General features: G+C 43.1%; 1 protein-coding gene across 1 annotated transcript; it reads right to left on the bottom strand.

Moving 5' to 3' along the window:
• Positions 1 to 6,441: 6,441 nt before the first annotated feature.
• Positions 6,442 to 15,778, bottom strand: LOC109904476 (histone-lysine N-methyltransferase SETDB1-like). Its single transcript, XM_031789219.1, is given in 16 exon segments — positions 6,442 to 7,182; positions 7,513 to 7,796; positions 8,011 to 8,139; positions 8,378 to 8,503; positions 8,506 to 8,546; positions 8,796 to 8,912; positions 9,115 to 9,467; positions 9,878 to 10,088; positions 10,698 to 10,707; positions 10,778 to 10,786; positions 11,007 to 11,112; positions 11,284 to 11,325; positions 11,327 to 11,404; positions 11,406 to 11,477; positions 15,321 to 15,531; positions 15,624 to 15,778. Coding segments are annotated over 15 exon segments (1,767 nt in total). The 3' UTR covers positions 6,442 to 7,182; positions 7,513 to 7,689.
• Positions 15,779 to 16,372: the final 594 nt, after the last annotated feature.

Below are 16,372 nucleotides of genomic sequence, written 5' to 3'. Positions count from 1 at the left end.
TTTACAGGACAATATTTTTTTCAGATCAGATCTACAGGACCGCAAATTGCGAAATTTGCCTCTATATGGGTAAGGGAAACATTTTAAATAAACAGTAACATACAAAACACAAAATACAGAACAGCCAGGCAGGTTACATATACATTACAAAGAGGATAATTAAATCAAAACATATCCACATTATATAAAATCAAATACAGACATTTATCGAATACATGAGACATTTTGTTTTTAATTAAGGCTTTTTCTTCATAAATTTAGATGTGTATGACATTTTTTCCCTAATAAAAAAAGATGAATGACATACTGACATTCAATTGTTCAGTCAGTGTAAAATAATATGTCAAACTTAGATATTTCAATGGTTGTATGCATTTTGCTTCCAAGATATAGCATCACGTCTGTCCAGAACAGCTCACAACACAAACAATTATGAAATAAGTGTTCAATAGATTGTTTCTAGTTCACAAAAACTGCATTCACTGTAACATCAGGAATATATTTAGAAATCAAGCTATAATAAGCGGATAGAATCTATGGATACTCTTAAAGGAGATCTCCTTTACTTTGTTGGTCACCGTACATTTCTGTGGAGTGAGACAAGCACGGCAGAAGGAATTGATTTACTGTAGTAAATATCCCTTTAGAAACGATTGTTAAATTTCTTATCTACACTGAACAACAATATAAACGCAACATTTGAGTTACTGAGTTACAGTTCATATAAGGAAATCAGTCAATTTAAATAAATGAATGAGGGCGTAATCTATGTATTTCACATGACTGGTTACAGATACCTTCAACAAAATGGTAGGGGCTTGGATCAGAAAAACCGGATGTGGAGGTCCTGGGTTGGCGTGGTTACATGTGGTCTGCAGTTGTGATGCCGGTTAGACATACTGCCAAATTCTCTAAAACTACGTGGGAGGTGGCTTATGGTAGAGAAATTAACATTAAATTATTTCGCAACAGCTCTGGTGGACATTCCTGCAGTCTGCATGCCAAATGCACGCTCCCTCAAAACTTGAGACATCTGTGGCATTGCGTTGTGTGACAAAACTGCACATTTTAGAGTGACCTTTTATTGTTCCCAGCACAAGGTGCACCTGTTTAATGATCATGCTGTTTTTGTTTTATCAGCTTCTTGATATGCGTATGGGACATTTCTGGGATTCACATTTAAACATTTACATTTAAATGTCGCAAGCAGTAGGCATTTACAATTAAATGTAGAGTTGAGCTTATAGTTTTAAAGTATTCGGCAATCATAATTTGTGGCAATAAAGAAAGTTTGCAAACTCCAAGTGGGCTGTCATGTGCCTTTTCATTCAGAGACTTGTCCCGAAGCCACCTGCGTTGTCTTGACTGTGTGCTTAGGGTCGTTGTCCTGTTGGAAGGTGAACCTTCAGTCTGAGGTTGTGAGCGATCCGGAGCAGGTTTACATCAAGGATCTCTCTGTACTTTGCTCCCTTCATCTTTCCCTCGATCCTGACTAGTCTCCCAGTCCCTGCTGCTGAAAAACATCCCCACAGCATGATGCTGCCACCACCATGCTTTATGTAGGGATGGTGCCAGATGTGATGCTTGGCATTCAGTCCAAAAAGTTCAGACTAAAGAATTTGGTTTTCGTGTTCTGAGAGTCCTTCAGGTGCCTTTAGGCAAAGGAGGAGTGGCTTCTGTCTGGTATGCACCATCAACTGTGGGATCTTTATATAGACAGGTGTTTGCCTTTCCAAATCATGTCCAATCAATTGAATAAACCACAGGTGTACTCCAAGTTGTAGAAAAATATGTTCTCATGGCACATATTGCAATTTTACTAAAATCATAATCGGTCGACCTCTAGTTTTAATGACTCCAACCTAAGTGTATGTAAACTTCCGACTTCAACTGTGTGTCCGTTAAGTTTATGGGGGGTCAATTAAGGAAGACATCCTCTTCTGCAAACCACTGGAAACAAGGACAACATGAGAGGATATTTTATAAGTACGGGACAGCTTTGTGACATCAAACAGACTTTGGTGGTCAAGATGTGTTGATATCTGTACTGATGGCGCAAAGCCATGACAGGCAGACATAGTGGAGTGGTAACTCACGTGCAAGCAGTTGCTCCCGACGCCACTTGGGTACACTGCAGCATCCACGAGAGGCTCTTGCTGCCAAGGGAATGCCTGACAGCTTGAAAGAGGTTTTGGACACTACAGTGAAAATGGTTAACTTTGTTAAAACAAGGCCCCTGAACTCTCGTGTATTTTCTGCATTATGCAATGATATGGGCAGCGACCATGTAACGCTTTTACAACATACAGAAGGCGCTGGTTATCAAAGGGCAAGGTATTGACACATTTTTGGGAATTGAGAGACGAGCTTAAAGTTCTCTTTTACTGTCCATAATTTTCACTTGTCTGACCGCTTGCATGATGACGAGTTTCTCACACGACTGGCCTATCTGGGTGATGTTTTTTCTTGCCTGAATGATCTGAATCGAGGATTGACTCTCCGCAACTATATTCAATGTGCAGGACAAAAATTAGGCTATGATTAAGAAGTTGGAGCTCTTTTCTGTCTGCATTAACAAGGAGAGCACACAGGTCTTTCCATCATTGTATGATTTTTTTGTGTGCAAATGAACTCAAGCTTACGGACAAATGTGATATAGCGAAGCACCTGGGTGACCTGGGTACGCAATTATGCAGGTTCTTTCCCAAAGCAGACGACACAAACAACTGGATTCGTTATCCCTTTCATGCCCTGCCTCCAGTCCACTTAATCAGAAGCCACTGCCAGATTTCTGGATAGGGCTGTGCCCAGAGTTTCTTGCCTTGGCAAATCGCGCTGTTAAGACACTGATGCCCTTTGCAACCACATACAGTGGGGCAAAAAAGTATTTAGTCAGCCACCAATTGTGCAAGTTCTCCCTCTTAAAAAGATGAGAGAGGCCTGTAATTTTCATTATAGGTACACTTCAACTATGACAGACAAAATGAGAAAAAAAATCCAGAAAATCCCATTGTAGGATTTTTAATGAATTTATTTGCAAATTATGGTGGAAAATAAGTATTTGGTCACCTACAAACAAGCAAGATTTCTGGCTCTCACAGACCTGTAACGTCTTCTTTAAGAGGCTCCTCTGTCCTCCACTCGTTACCTGTATTAATGGCACCTGTTTGAACTTGTTATCAGTATAAAAGACACCTGTCCACAACCTCAAACAGTCACACTCCAAACTCCACTATGGCCAAGACCAAAGAGCTGTCAAAGGACACCAGAAACAAAATTGTAGACCTGCATCAGGCTGGGAAGACTGAATCTGCAATAGGTAAGCAGCCTGGTTTGAAGAAATCAACTGTGGGAGCAAATATTAGGAAATGGAAGACATACAAGACCACTGATAATCTCCCTCGATCTGGGGCTCCACGCAAGATCTCACCCCGTGGGGTCAAAATGATCACAAGAACGGTGAGCAAAAATCCCAGAACCACACGGAGGGACCTAGTGAATGACCTGCAGAGAGCTGGGACCAAAGTAACAAAGCCTACCATCAGTAACACACTATGCCGCCAGGGACTCAAATCCTGCAGTGCCAGACGTGTCCCCATGCTTAAGCCAGTACATGTCCAGGCCCGTCTGAAGTTCGCTAGAGAGCATTTGAATCATCCAGAAGAAGATTGGGAGAATGTCATATGGTCAGATGAAACCAAAAATAGAACTTTTTGGTAAAAACTCAACTCGTCGTGTTTGGAGGACAAAGAATGCTGAGTTGCATCCAAAGAACACCATACCGACTGTGAAGCATGGGGGTGGAAACATCATGCTTTGGGGCTGTTTTTCTGCAAAGGAACCAGGACGACTGATCCGTGTAAAGGAAAGAATGAATGGGGCCATGTATCGTGAGATTTTGAGTGAAAACCTCCTTCCATCAGCAAGGGCATTGAAGATGAAACGTGGCTGGGTCTTTCAGCATGACAATGATCCCAAACACTTCGTAAGAAGCATTTCAAGGTCCTGGAGTGGCCTAGCCATTTTCCAGATCTCAACCCCATAGAAAATCTTTGGAGGGAGTTGAAAGTCCGTGTTGCCCAGCAACAGCCCCAAAACAGCACTGCTCTAGAGGAGATCTGCATGGAGGAATGGGCCAAAATACCAGCAACAGTGTGAAAACCTTGTGAAGACTTAAAGAAAACGTTTGACCTCTGTCATTGCCAACAAAGGGTATATAACAAAGTATTGAGATAAACTTTTGTTATTGACCAAATACTTATTTTTCTCATTTTGTCTGTCATAGTTGAAGTGTACCTATGATGGAAATTACAGGCCTCTCTCATCTTTTTAAGTGGGAGAACTTGCACAATTGGTGGCTGACTAAATACTTTTTTTGCCCCACTGTACCTATGTGAGAGCGGATTCTCAGCCCTCACTAGCATGACAACTAAATACAGGCACAGACTGTGTGTGGAAAATTATTTAAGACAGACTCTCTCCAATACAACCCAACATTGCAGAGTTATTGGCATCTTGCAAGCACACCTTTCTCATTAACCTGTGGTGAGTTATTAACCATTTTTGAAGAACAAATAAGGTTTAATATGTAAGATGGCTAAATAAAGAGCAACATTATTGATTATTATTATTTGTGCCCTGGTCCTATATGAGATCTTTGTCACTTCCCATAAGCCACTAGGCGGCAGGGTACAAATCTGTCGTTCTGCCCCTGAACAGGCAGTTAACCCACTGTTCCTAAGGCCGTCATTGAAAATAAGAATTTGTTCTTAACTGACTTGCCTAGTTAAATAGAGGTAAAAAAAAAAAAAAAAGTTGTGACAAAAGCTCACACTTCTGTTTAATAAATGTATCGTATAGTGTGTGTGGCAAGCTTACAATAATGTCAAAAAACAACATTTGAGAGTGTGTTGATCCTGGTGCTAGATGGGGTACGCAGGTGGAGGTTGAATGTTTGAAGAGGTACAGGGACTATAAAGTTTGGGAACCACTGCTGTAAAGCATTCAATTTAGCCTTCTCATTAAGATCAAGATGCTCAATCTCCGTGATATCAGAGAGCTCAGTTACCTCACACCTTAAAAGGAAGCTGCTCCCCATAAGTAATACAGGCTGTACAGATTTAAAATGTCAGTTCCCAATATTTCCCATATTCTCTGTTAGAGATAGCTAAATTCCAATAAACAGAATTTATATTCTTTAAACATTTTAAATCATGCAATAACAATTAATTATTCAATTTCTAATAACCATCAGTGGGAACTTCTCATCACTGCACATTTTTACAGTCAGCCCTATTACTTTATGATCCGTCTGGACTGCAGTATTTTTACCACTACCGTGTTGGAAACGCGTCCTACCAGGCAGTTGTCAAACCTATTTTCTATGCAAACTTTCTAAATGTCTTCAACAAAATAAATGGACAAGTTAATGGAAACATAGCTACTGAAACAACCCCACTCTTCCAGCCGCAGCCAGACCAAAGACTTACTGTACTGTGTCGTGGAAATTCATGTATACTGAGAGACACAGTCATTTCTTCAAACAATCATCTTTATTTAATATCTATTAATTATTGCAATAATGAAGCAGTCGACCGCACACAAAGGTGTGTTGCCGAGTGCTTAACCTTTACAGACAATGCAGAGTTCTTATATAGCTGACACTAAAATTCCTTAGTCATGGCTGGTCCTATCCCTCCCATGCTGATCGGGTGGGGGGCACCACAAACCACCTTGGGTTCATCTCCTGGTTATCTGCATGGGATGTTGTTTTACTCCCAACCCGGCTTAGTTTCCCAGATGCAAGGATGAAGATGAGACAATGAGGGATGGTTCTAAACACTTCCAGGCTATCTCCATCTTGGGTCACACACACCACATATTGTCTAGGTTATCACCAAGTCACTGTCAGCTCAAGCGATCTCTCGCAAAACCCATTTCTTGACAATATGCCCAGACTAACTGGAGGAAGCTAGAGTGGAAACCATCCCTTTACAGAAACACAGCATTAACAGAACAGAAATGTCTTACTATTTGTTAAGTATATAAATCGTTAACTATTAATATCAAACAAATCAGGTAAATACGTAATTTCTCTCTCACAACTGTCTTTGTTCAGACCTCCACAACTGCTTGATGGTTTAATACATTTACAAAACATTTTCTTTGGCAACATTTAAGGAAAATGTGAGAATATAGTTTAACAAAATATTATTTGGGGCAGAATAAATTAGGAATGCTGAAAAGGACATTTCAATATTTTTTTATTTAACTAGGAGACAATACTTCAGAATTCATTTATTTAAGCACAATTTAAGAATCGTAATATGAACAAAAACCTCTGCATGGTTTAAAATACAACAACTAGACCATCTCCTACAGTATATTCCTAAATTTACTTCAGGGGTGAAGCTGGAAGAAGATGTAAGGGCATTCATAAGTTTTCACTACACTCGATCACAGCGACAATTTAGGATTCTTGACGACCTTTTCACACCAAGCTCACATTTATAATCCCACGGCAGTTCTGTACCAGCTCTGATGCGCCTGAAAAACACAGAGACAATATTATGATCAATATACAGAAGTGCATATTAGAATGCACATGCTTTAGTCCCCCTGGGCACTTGTTATAGAGCCACAGACATGAGCAGAACCCATATTAATCCTGGCTTCGCCTCTCAAAAGACCAACCATTAGCACAAGCAATATATAATATCCCATGAGTCATAACAGAAGGTCACAATCTTGCTGGTGAAGAAGGCCACCCAGGGGAATCGAAGGTCATGTGTGTCCACAAAAACATTCTGCGCAAACAGGTTAGGGTGGCAGCTATGCTGTAGGGAGAGAGACACAGTGGATGTGAGCTTCATGACAATTTTTATCCCCATTCATGACGAGTAGGAGGATGAAATTGGAGTATGAAATTCGTTGTTTAGTCCTGCCCTTTATTGTAACCTGGGTAAGATGCTGAGTTGACGGATCTCTGAGAAGTATGGGTATAGGGCAAATCATACTATCCAACACGATACCCTCTGATTATTCCTCCTCATGACTCACATTGAGGTAGCGACCCACATTCCCCTCCAGATATGCGTTGATGATGTAGCATGACTCCTCGCCATCAAAGAAACGCCTTGTGGCGTTTGAGGCCTGCTTGTCATTTCCTTCTGCTGTACCATCCTGCAGGTCAGAAGACTTGGTGTCAGAGCCCGATTTCTTCGCTGGGTCTAGAGAGTCATTTTGTGAGTCATTTGATGAGTCTGGGAACCAAAGTCCTATAACTTCTTTTAAAAATTCAGAAATAAAAGTGGAGAGTTCATGAACACATTTCCGTCTATATTTGTGTCTGTGCTTTATTTTTCTACCTTCCGACAGTATTTTGAGAAACCAACATTTATCAAACCAAATAAGAATGAATACTCTACTAAACCTCAGGAACCTTTTTCGTTGCCCTCAATGTTTGTTTTTCACTCCGTATACTTCTCTGTATATACTGTAGTTTCCTCTTACCCTCCTGTAGTATTTTGGCATGCCTGCGTGTGACGTAGCTCCTCTCCATAGAGGAGACATTGTGCCAGAAGTCAGAGTCGCCATCATCTTCACTGACATCGTAGTCCTTGTCCTCATAATTTTCATCATCATCATCATCGGGTTCTTCTTCAGCTTCGTCATCAGAGTTCTTCATCATCATACGTCGCTGCTCTTTTCGGAGTTTCCCTCTTCCTCATCCTTGCCCTCGTCATCACAGTCATCATGCTCACTGTTGACGTCTTCTATGGACTCTTCTTCTGAACCTGATGGGGAACAGAGGCCGCAACATTAGAGATGCTCAGTTCTGTTGCTTCTCTTTGCACTCCCTGTGTGTCCACTGGGTATGTGCATTTACAACTTATGAATCGAAATGGAAACCCAATTTCTTTTTTTGCATTCAAAAAAAAGATGATACACAGATAACATAAAATCTATCCTATAGATGCCGGTGAGTCCAGGCTCTCTGCGTGTCTGTACCTGACTCATTGTCGGAGCAGCGCGTCTCACTCTCGTAACTCTCCTTGCTCTCAGCTCCCTCTATGTGGTTCAGGTTGACCACGTACATGTTGCCCTCTATCCCCAAACTCTTCTTGTTCATGATTATCCCTAAAGGGAGAGATGGCAAAGGGAAAAGTTGTGAGCATTGTGTGCAGTACAACCGGAAGAAAGACATTGCAATAGTAGAAGGAGAGAATGGAGAGAGTAACACTAGAAGAGGTCTTGGGCATTGAGCACTAAAAGGATGCCCAACAGACAAAAGACTAGTAGTGTATGTAATAAACAGAAGTCATACTTAACAGCAGTCTGTCTGTCGGGTTAGGTTGGGTTCCTATCTCCGGCTCACCAGTGTAAGTGCAGATGAAGGTGCCCTTGGCAACGTCATCCAGGTAGCGAATTCCCCAGCTCTTCCCCACGGTCATGAAGAGCTGTAGCCGCAGCTGAAGGCTGTGGTGCACCACCCGGTGGGTCACACCCGTGGGTCACAGCGGCACAGTGCATTACACTCATATATACTGCAGACAGAGGGAGGTGGAGAGGGTTGATATAATCTATCTACAAGAGCTTTTCAGACATTGCTCTCAAAGCATGTCACAGATGACACAAATGCATAGAAAGAGCTGAGAGCTAGAGGAGAACATTGAGGTGATGACCAGTAAAAGCCAAAGACTGACCAAAAAAATACCAAAGACCAACAGTCAAAGCGATGTTTCGACTGATGGATAATTGAAAGATGTTCATGAAGACACATTGACAAGCCTCACCCTGTGGAGTGCCGTTTCTCCAGCCTCTTGTGTTCGTAGCCAACGTTGATGTCCTCAGGGCCACCCGGTGACACGGCTGTGGCCTGGATGGTCAGCTGGTGACAGGAGCATGACGACCTACAGCAACACAATATACATGTCCATAAATACACGTCAATACAACCTCCACATACCATGTAAAAAAAGTCATGACCGTTTATGCTTTTAGGGAAAGAGGATCATTTGCTAAATGTATTAAACAGTACGTCCTTTAAATACATTTAAGGAAATACGTTGCAGTAACAGAACTTTAACCCCTGTGACACACACACACACACACACGTTCCTGCAGCCATCGGTGCAGTTGCAGCCCACCAGAAAGTCTGAGCTGGTGTTGAGGGAGACCCCACTGGCCGCCACGCGCTGCTTGTTGTAGATCACTGAGATTAGCCGGGTGTTGCCGAGTCCGTTGATGCAGGACAGCGGCTGGTTCTCCCTGCCAAGCGTCAGGTCTAGGATGTTGATCTTGTATGGCCGGGGTTGGTGGGTTGTGGTCACAGACACAAAGGGGTCCAGACAGAACATGTCCAGGAAGAGGAAGTCACAGCGGGTCTGTTGAAGGTAGTCCTGCACCGCAGTCATGTTGCTCAGGCGGAGGCCACACGGCGACTGGTAGTAGATGTGGAAATAAGTCTGAGAAAGACGGAGGGCCCGGAGGAAGGTGAGAAAACATAAAGAGAACATAACCACACCAGAGTTTTTAATAACTATAAGGAGTATGACTATAGGATGACAACAGAATAATACATAATTTTCCATCTGTTACATTGGAAATGTGTCATTTGCTCTGCTCCCAACTCTCCAGTTAAAAATAGCAGTGTCCAGCATGATGCAGCACCAGTAGCAGCAGCGTAATAGGTAATGAAGTATGAAGTATGACATTCCAAATAGACCAGTCATCTAGGTGCTCACCTAATTGACCTGGGGAGAAGTTTACCCCTAGGCACAGATCTTGGATCAGCAACCCCCATGCTAACCTTAACCGTTAGAGAGGAAAATGCTAAACTGACCTAAGATCAACATCTAGGGAAACTTCACCCCACCTTGTTATTGACCCGGCGGCGGCCCTTCATTTGGTGGAACTCGCAGAGCAGGGGGATGAGCAGCGGGTTGAGTCCACAGTGCTTGGCCTCAACCTTTGACCGGATGCATTCCAGGCAGGCTGAGCAGCAACGGTGGAGGTTGAAGGTGACTGAACCTTTAGCCGTGATAACAGACGACTCGTCGGTTGAACGGTTCTGGCCATAGGGCCTCCTGACGTGATCAGGGAGAAGATGACATGGGTTTGAGGGAGAATGAACGAACTAGGAAATCTTGCCCTTCCTGAACAAGGATGGACTAAAGGACTAAAGGTCAAATAGGGGGTGCTTATATTTGTCCTGTTTCACACATGTACAAGTGTGTAACCTATACAAGCGTGTGGTGTGAAATGGGAATTTGTATTTTGCATATCCCCCCCCCCCCCCCAAGAGCGGGATCAGCCATTATTGACGGTGACCCAGGAGCAGTTAAGTGCTTTCAATCAAATTTATTTATAAAGCCCTTCTTACATCAGCTGATGTCAAAAAGTGCTGTACAGAAACCCAGCCTAAAACCCCAAAACAGCAAGCAATGTGGGTGTAGAAGCACGGTGGTTTTGGAAAAACTCCCTAGAATCCCCGAATCCCCGAGCCTTCACATATTCAAACTAGCAACCTTTCGGCTACTGGCCCAATGCTCTAATTGCTAGGCCACCTGCCAGCCCTAATAAAACCTCATTATAAATGCATGCAGGAAATACATATTAATGAAATTTGTGCAAGACTCTCTTTTGAAAATAGTACAGCAACACAGTATAAACACAGAGACATACATTGTACTCACCCTAAGGGTGCTGAGGCGGTGACATGAGGTCTGCTGGCAGCGGCCGTGCTGGTCGTGTGGATAGTATTAGCAGTCGAAACTGGTCCCCCCTGGGCGGTGGACAAAGAGAAATAAACACGTTGTCCACTATACGAATCCAAATACAGGAATGATTCAAAGTACCGTGCACACCATGTAAGGAAACAGACGGCTGACTTCGATGCCCACTCCAGTCAGACAGACAAGGCTGTAGACGTGTTCATATTTATCCACAGGACACACTAACACAGAGACAGCGGGATAAAGAGAGACTGATAGACAGATATTTACCAGCGTTGGGCCGTGTCTCCTTTGACTCCTCAACACGTTTCTTCATGTTGGCCTTATGCTCCAGGCGCAAAGAGCCTCGATACAACCATTCCTTATGTTCGTCATCCTGAGAACACACACACACACACACAGGAAAAAAGGATTGGCATTATGTGCGTCAGTGAAGAACCAGACTTTAGTTAGGTAAGCATAACCAGAATACCAAGCACAATATACTGCAAGTCAATCACTATCACTTCACTAAATGGTTACAGCGTAAGCGGTTGCAGATTCTCACCTTGTAGACAACGCACAACAAGCTGCAGTCGATCTGCTCTACCTCGACCCTCCTCCGGACCCCCCTCAAACCCCACGTTGATGGGCTGGCCTGGTCTGTACCGGGCCATGGGCGGGTTGGGGGTACACCTTGATGTAATCCTTGATGAACTCCCTGTTGGCCTCATCCTCTATGTCCTCCCACAACCTCCGGCACTTAAGACGATAGAGAGAGACAATAGGCTTAGTTTGTGTGGGTATGTATGCGCGTTTCCCTGCAAGCGTCTCACCAACACCTACATATGCAGATTAAACTTGTTGTATGACAACAGCCACAGTACGAGTTTTGTTGCGCCATACAAGCCAACGAATTGAAAAATGTATATAACTCAAAAGAGTATTACATTGGAATATAAATGTATTGTCACACAGGTGGAGTTAACAACTAGAAGAGAACAGTTGGATCTGAATTAGACATCTTACATTTGGTAGGAGGATCAAACAGAATTGAGCCAAGAAGTATTGAGTATACGTTAAAGATAGAAAACAATTGTCAGAGGCTGTTCTTACGTGGTCTGCAAACAATGTGAAGATCCGGCAAGCCTACATAGGAAGGTGTGCCGTCATCAAAAAAGATCAGGAGCTTGAAACACAAGGGGAAGCGCAACAGAGCTTTACTAAGGCAATGATGAATCATATTTAGCATTATTCCATATATCATCATCCAACCACACCCACAATAGCTAAATCACACACAAACAAACACATGGCCGGTCCTTGCCATTCTGCCGGCCTAAGCGAGACCCCCAAAACATTACGTTAAAAAGACAACTAAAATACTTATTTTTCCAGACTTTGAAATCATTTTCGGGTTCTGAATGAAAGTTGAAAAGACGAGACGTCTTAGAGACGTCTATGTATGGTCCAAATCAAGGCTGTTCCAAACCGGACAAAATTAATTGTCCGTGAACATCAAAAAAAGACACCCAAAGGGCATCAGTGTCGGTCCATCCTTACTGAGGTATATCCTACAGTGTCACCTGAATTTGAATTTTAGGAATGTCCATCTATGTGGGAGGCCATTAAGGAGGGGAAACATGATTCATGGGGCCCTATCCTGGTAGGGGCCCCTAAATGTTTAGAAAATTATTTGTTTATCATTTAAAAAATGTTAGACAAAAAAATTAATTCAAATTGGATAAATTAAAACAAAAAACCATATATAACGTATAACGCACCTTGGAGGTGAGGAAGTTGTTTTGTAGCAGCAGCAGCATAACTAGCCAATTTTTTTTATTGTAAAGTTAGGCACATGATGACTTAGACACACTTAAATACGTATTCTATTTGATATGTATACTATAATGAAAACATTTTTACTTTCAGTAGTAGATTTTTTTTGTATGGTAACCTTTGTAGGAGCGAACATTAACCCTAATATTCCCTTTGTTTACTCACCTCCTAGTGCCCAGAGAGCCCCAGGTTGGCACAATCTCAGCAGAAAGCTGTCAGACAGACTGATGCAGAGGAGAGCAGGGAGGAGGAAGAGGAGTTAAAGAGTAAAGAGTAGCAGAAGGGCCAGTGAAGGAGTGACAAGAAGAGACTGAACAAGCAATAAGGGAAATGAAGAGTGTGGACAGATTTGAAGTGAGGAAGATGAGGTTTTAGATGGCCCAGCACTGTGGCCAGAGAAAGTACAAGACCATGAAAAAGAAGCTATTGTTCGCAGACTAGCCAACAGGTGTAGTGAGGAGACAGAACTGTATAAAATCATGCCCCCAGACACAGATGACAAGCCATTCCCCAACTATTTACAGTACAGTAAGTCCGCAAACGGAAGAGAAAAGGTGCAGAGAGACTGGCTTATTTATAGTAAGAGTGTAAAGGCATTATATTGCATTCCATGTGTTCATTTTTCTCATGAGCAAAGTAAACCATCACCCAGTTCTCTGAATAGTACGGATGGCTATAAGATATCATCAGTGAAATGGAGGAGACTGTATGACAAACTACCAGAGCATTTCTAAAATGATTGAGTGCAAGCACACATACCTCAAAAGAATTCACTGGCCACATACCTTGTGCCTACCATACTCCTAATCATGTGGGTGTACATGCAGCTCAGCCGTGCCCAGAAGTATCAACTTTTTGGGGGGCTGTGTGAAACATCTGTTCAGTGCCAGCCCAGAGCGATGGGCCATTCAAGGAAAAGACTGGCTGCTGTCTTAACCGCCTTTCAGACACGGATGGAGTGCACGTATTGCTGCGGTCCGACCAGCGGCAACTCATTTACCATCTGTCATCAAGGCCCTAGACATGCTTCTTGCTACCTGCAGCCTGACAAACGAAGCCAAATCAGAGGCAAAAGGTCTGAAAAAGCTACTTCATGTCTTTCAAGGCAATCGTCCTGCTCACTTTCTGGGTAAAAGTTTTGCAGTGTATTGAGAATAGAAGCCTAATTCTTCCGTCAGGAAATATTCCTCTGGACACTGAAGCAGCTCACTTTAAGGCACTACAGGAAGAAATACAGGCTCTGCTCTGCGTAATCAATGGTGACGCTCTTCTGGCAGAAGCCTCCACGGTGGCAAATTAAATGGGTGTAAATACTCAGTTTCACAGTAAACAGAGGAGCCGCCAGAAAATGTAAAAAAGAAAACATTTCCCCGATGAGACCGAAGATGACATAGCAAAGGAACAGAAGTCAGACAATGGATTTTGCAACACAGTGTTTTGTATAGCCCTGGATAGTATAATCAGTCATTTGGACAAGAGATTCCACACGATGGCAGCTATATGTGAGGAGTTTTAAGCAATGTGTACATTTAGGAAAATGACTGGAAACCAAATGTGTAGCTTGCCACAAATTGAGAAACAAGTACTCCAAAGATCTCAGATGGATTTGAAAATGAAGTGCGAGATCTAAAGACGATATATGCTGCCACTTTTTCCAGATGGTCTTCCTCCTGTAAGTTCCTATATGCCATCCACAAGATGCAGCTACAGGGTGTTTTTGGAGAGGTGCAAATATTGCACTGCAAATATTCTGTACAATGCCTGTAACAGTTGCTGGAGGTGAACGTGCCTTAAAGAACTAAGATCTTTTTTTTATTTGAACTTTATTTAACCAGGTAGGCTAGTTGAGAGCAAGTTCTCATTTACAACTGCAACCTGGCCAATTTCTACATTGTAGATCTAAGATCTACCATGTGCCGAGACAGGTTGAACAGACTTTCCAAACAGCCCCAAAATCCTGGCAATGACCCTGGGCCCACCGTTTGACAAAAACAGGCCGTTGTATTGGGTTTATTAGTCCTGAATCCCATGATGAATCCATTTGGCTATTTTAGCTCTGAATATCAGCAACCCAACTTGATCAGGAGTTATCCTGAGCCTATTTGCAATGTGTTTACACAGCGGGAAATGCAGAAGTATTTAATTTTTTGCTATGACCAGCTCATGGATACAAACTTGAAACCACTGATTATGACAATTTAGCCCATGGGATGAAACCTTATTGTCCATTTTACTTTCACATGTCCTGTTTTTAAGGATATGTTTGTTAACATGTCAGCACATGTTCTATTCGCTTTGGTGTCATTTTAGGTTAGGCTATTTGATCAGGGAAACATGCATGATGTAAAAAGTTTCCGTCTCATTATATTGGAGATCAAATGTGTGACAGCCCAGCCCGTAGGCTACAGAAAAAGGTCAAATACTCTTATCACATGCTATATATCACATGCTACATCGGATACACAATATGTTTTTTCACGGAATGTTGGTGGAGCACTGTAGCGATGCGTTTCTCCAAGAGCACCCTGGAGAGGCGCGCTGCGAACGGACAAGTTCAATATGGGCACTGCTCGTCAAAGGGCGGCATCAGCGCTCACCTAAAAAGCCAGAGAGAAATTGTTGTTGTTTTTGGACAGAATCATGTGTTGTTGCGAGGTGCGTCTTGGTCAGTTTAGCTCAGAAAATGCTGCCCTCGTCAATCTACCATAAATGGGCGGTCGCCTAATCCTGCCTAATGAGCAGGTGGCCCTGCACACACAGTCACACACGATCTTTACGCTCATACCTCATGCTGTTCTTTCGGTTGGGGAGTTCAGCCAGAATGCCAGAGCAGAACAAGGACTGGTGGACATCCTTGAACTTGGCCACCACTCGCACGCCCACGTACAGCTGCTCCAGTGGAGCGGTGTGGTCAAAGGCTATGTGGTGTCCCTGACAGCATGCTCCTCCCCTTCTCGCTAAAGTCCATCTCCATTTTCTGTGGGGCATCAATGGTTGAGATATAGAGAGCATGGGGAAAACTAAGAAATCTGTAAAGGACATCTAATGATATACAAGAACAGGACTAACCGGTGGTTGGGTGTGTTCTTACCTGTTGGTTTGATTTCTGTAATCCTGCCGTGGTGCCAGGTCTTGGTCCTCCTCCTGGCCAGGACCATCGTGTCAATCTTGATCTCCTCCTCTATGAGGACAAGGTGGTGGCTGAGTCGCAGGGTTGGGTGCATGGGTCAGAGCTTGCGACACGCTGGTCACCACAAACAGAGTGGCTGTTTCTAAATCAGGGAGCGAGAAGACCACCATGAGCACTAAAGATCGTCATTAACGATATCATTGACATTAGGTAGAAAGCAATTTAGAGAAGATCAATGTAAAACAAGGTCAGTCCATTAATGCAAAGCATAACTCACCTTTTCTGGCCTCTTGTGGTTTTGATGGGGCAGTGGAACCACTTTTGCTGGCCTCTTGTAGTTTGGGAGCAGATTTGTCACTCTTGCTGGGCCCTTGTGATTTTGGTGGGGAAGTTATGCCAGCTTTGCTCGAGTTCAGCTGTTTTGTTGATGCAGAGGAGTCACCTGTTCTGGGGTTTTGTGGTTTCATTGGCACAGAAGGATTTGTAGGGGCAGGAGACAAGTCTTCAATGTAGCACCCAAATTTGTGTTTGGCTCGGGGAGATTCTCTCCTCTTTTCACCTTTTCTCAGCCGTCCACATTTGCTGGCCTCGGGATGTTTTGTTGAAACCTTTTTGGATTTTGATGTAGGAGTATTATCGTCGCCGTCTTCTTGTGGACTTGGTGGTTCAGACTCTGACTATGCAAGGC

Source organism: Oncorhynchus kisutch, linkage group LG14 (assembly GCF_002021735.2).
Source record: "Oncorhynchus kisutch isolate 150728-3 linkage group LG14, Okis_V2, whole genome shotgun sequence".
NCBI classification, from domain to species: Eukaryota; Metazoa; Chordata; class Actinopteri; order Salmoniformes; family Salmonidae; genus Oncorhynchus; species Oncorhynchus kisutch.
The sequence above is the reverse complement of the archived record's forward strand: the minus strand, read 5'-3'. Positions and strand labels throughout refer to the sequence as shown.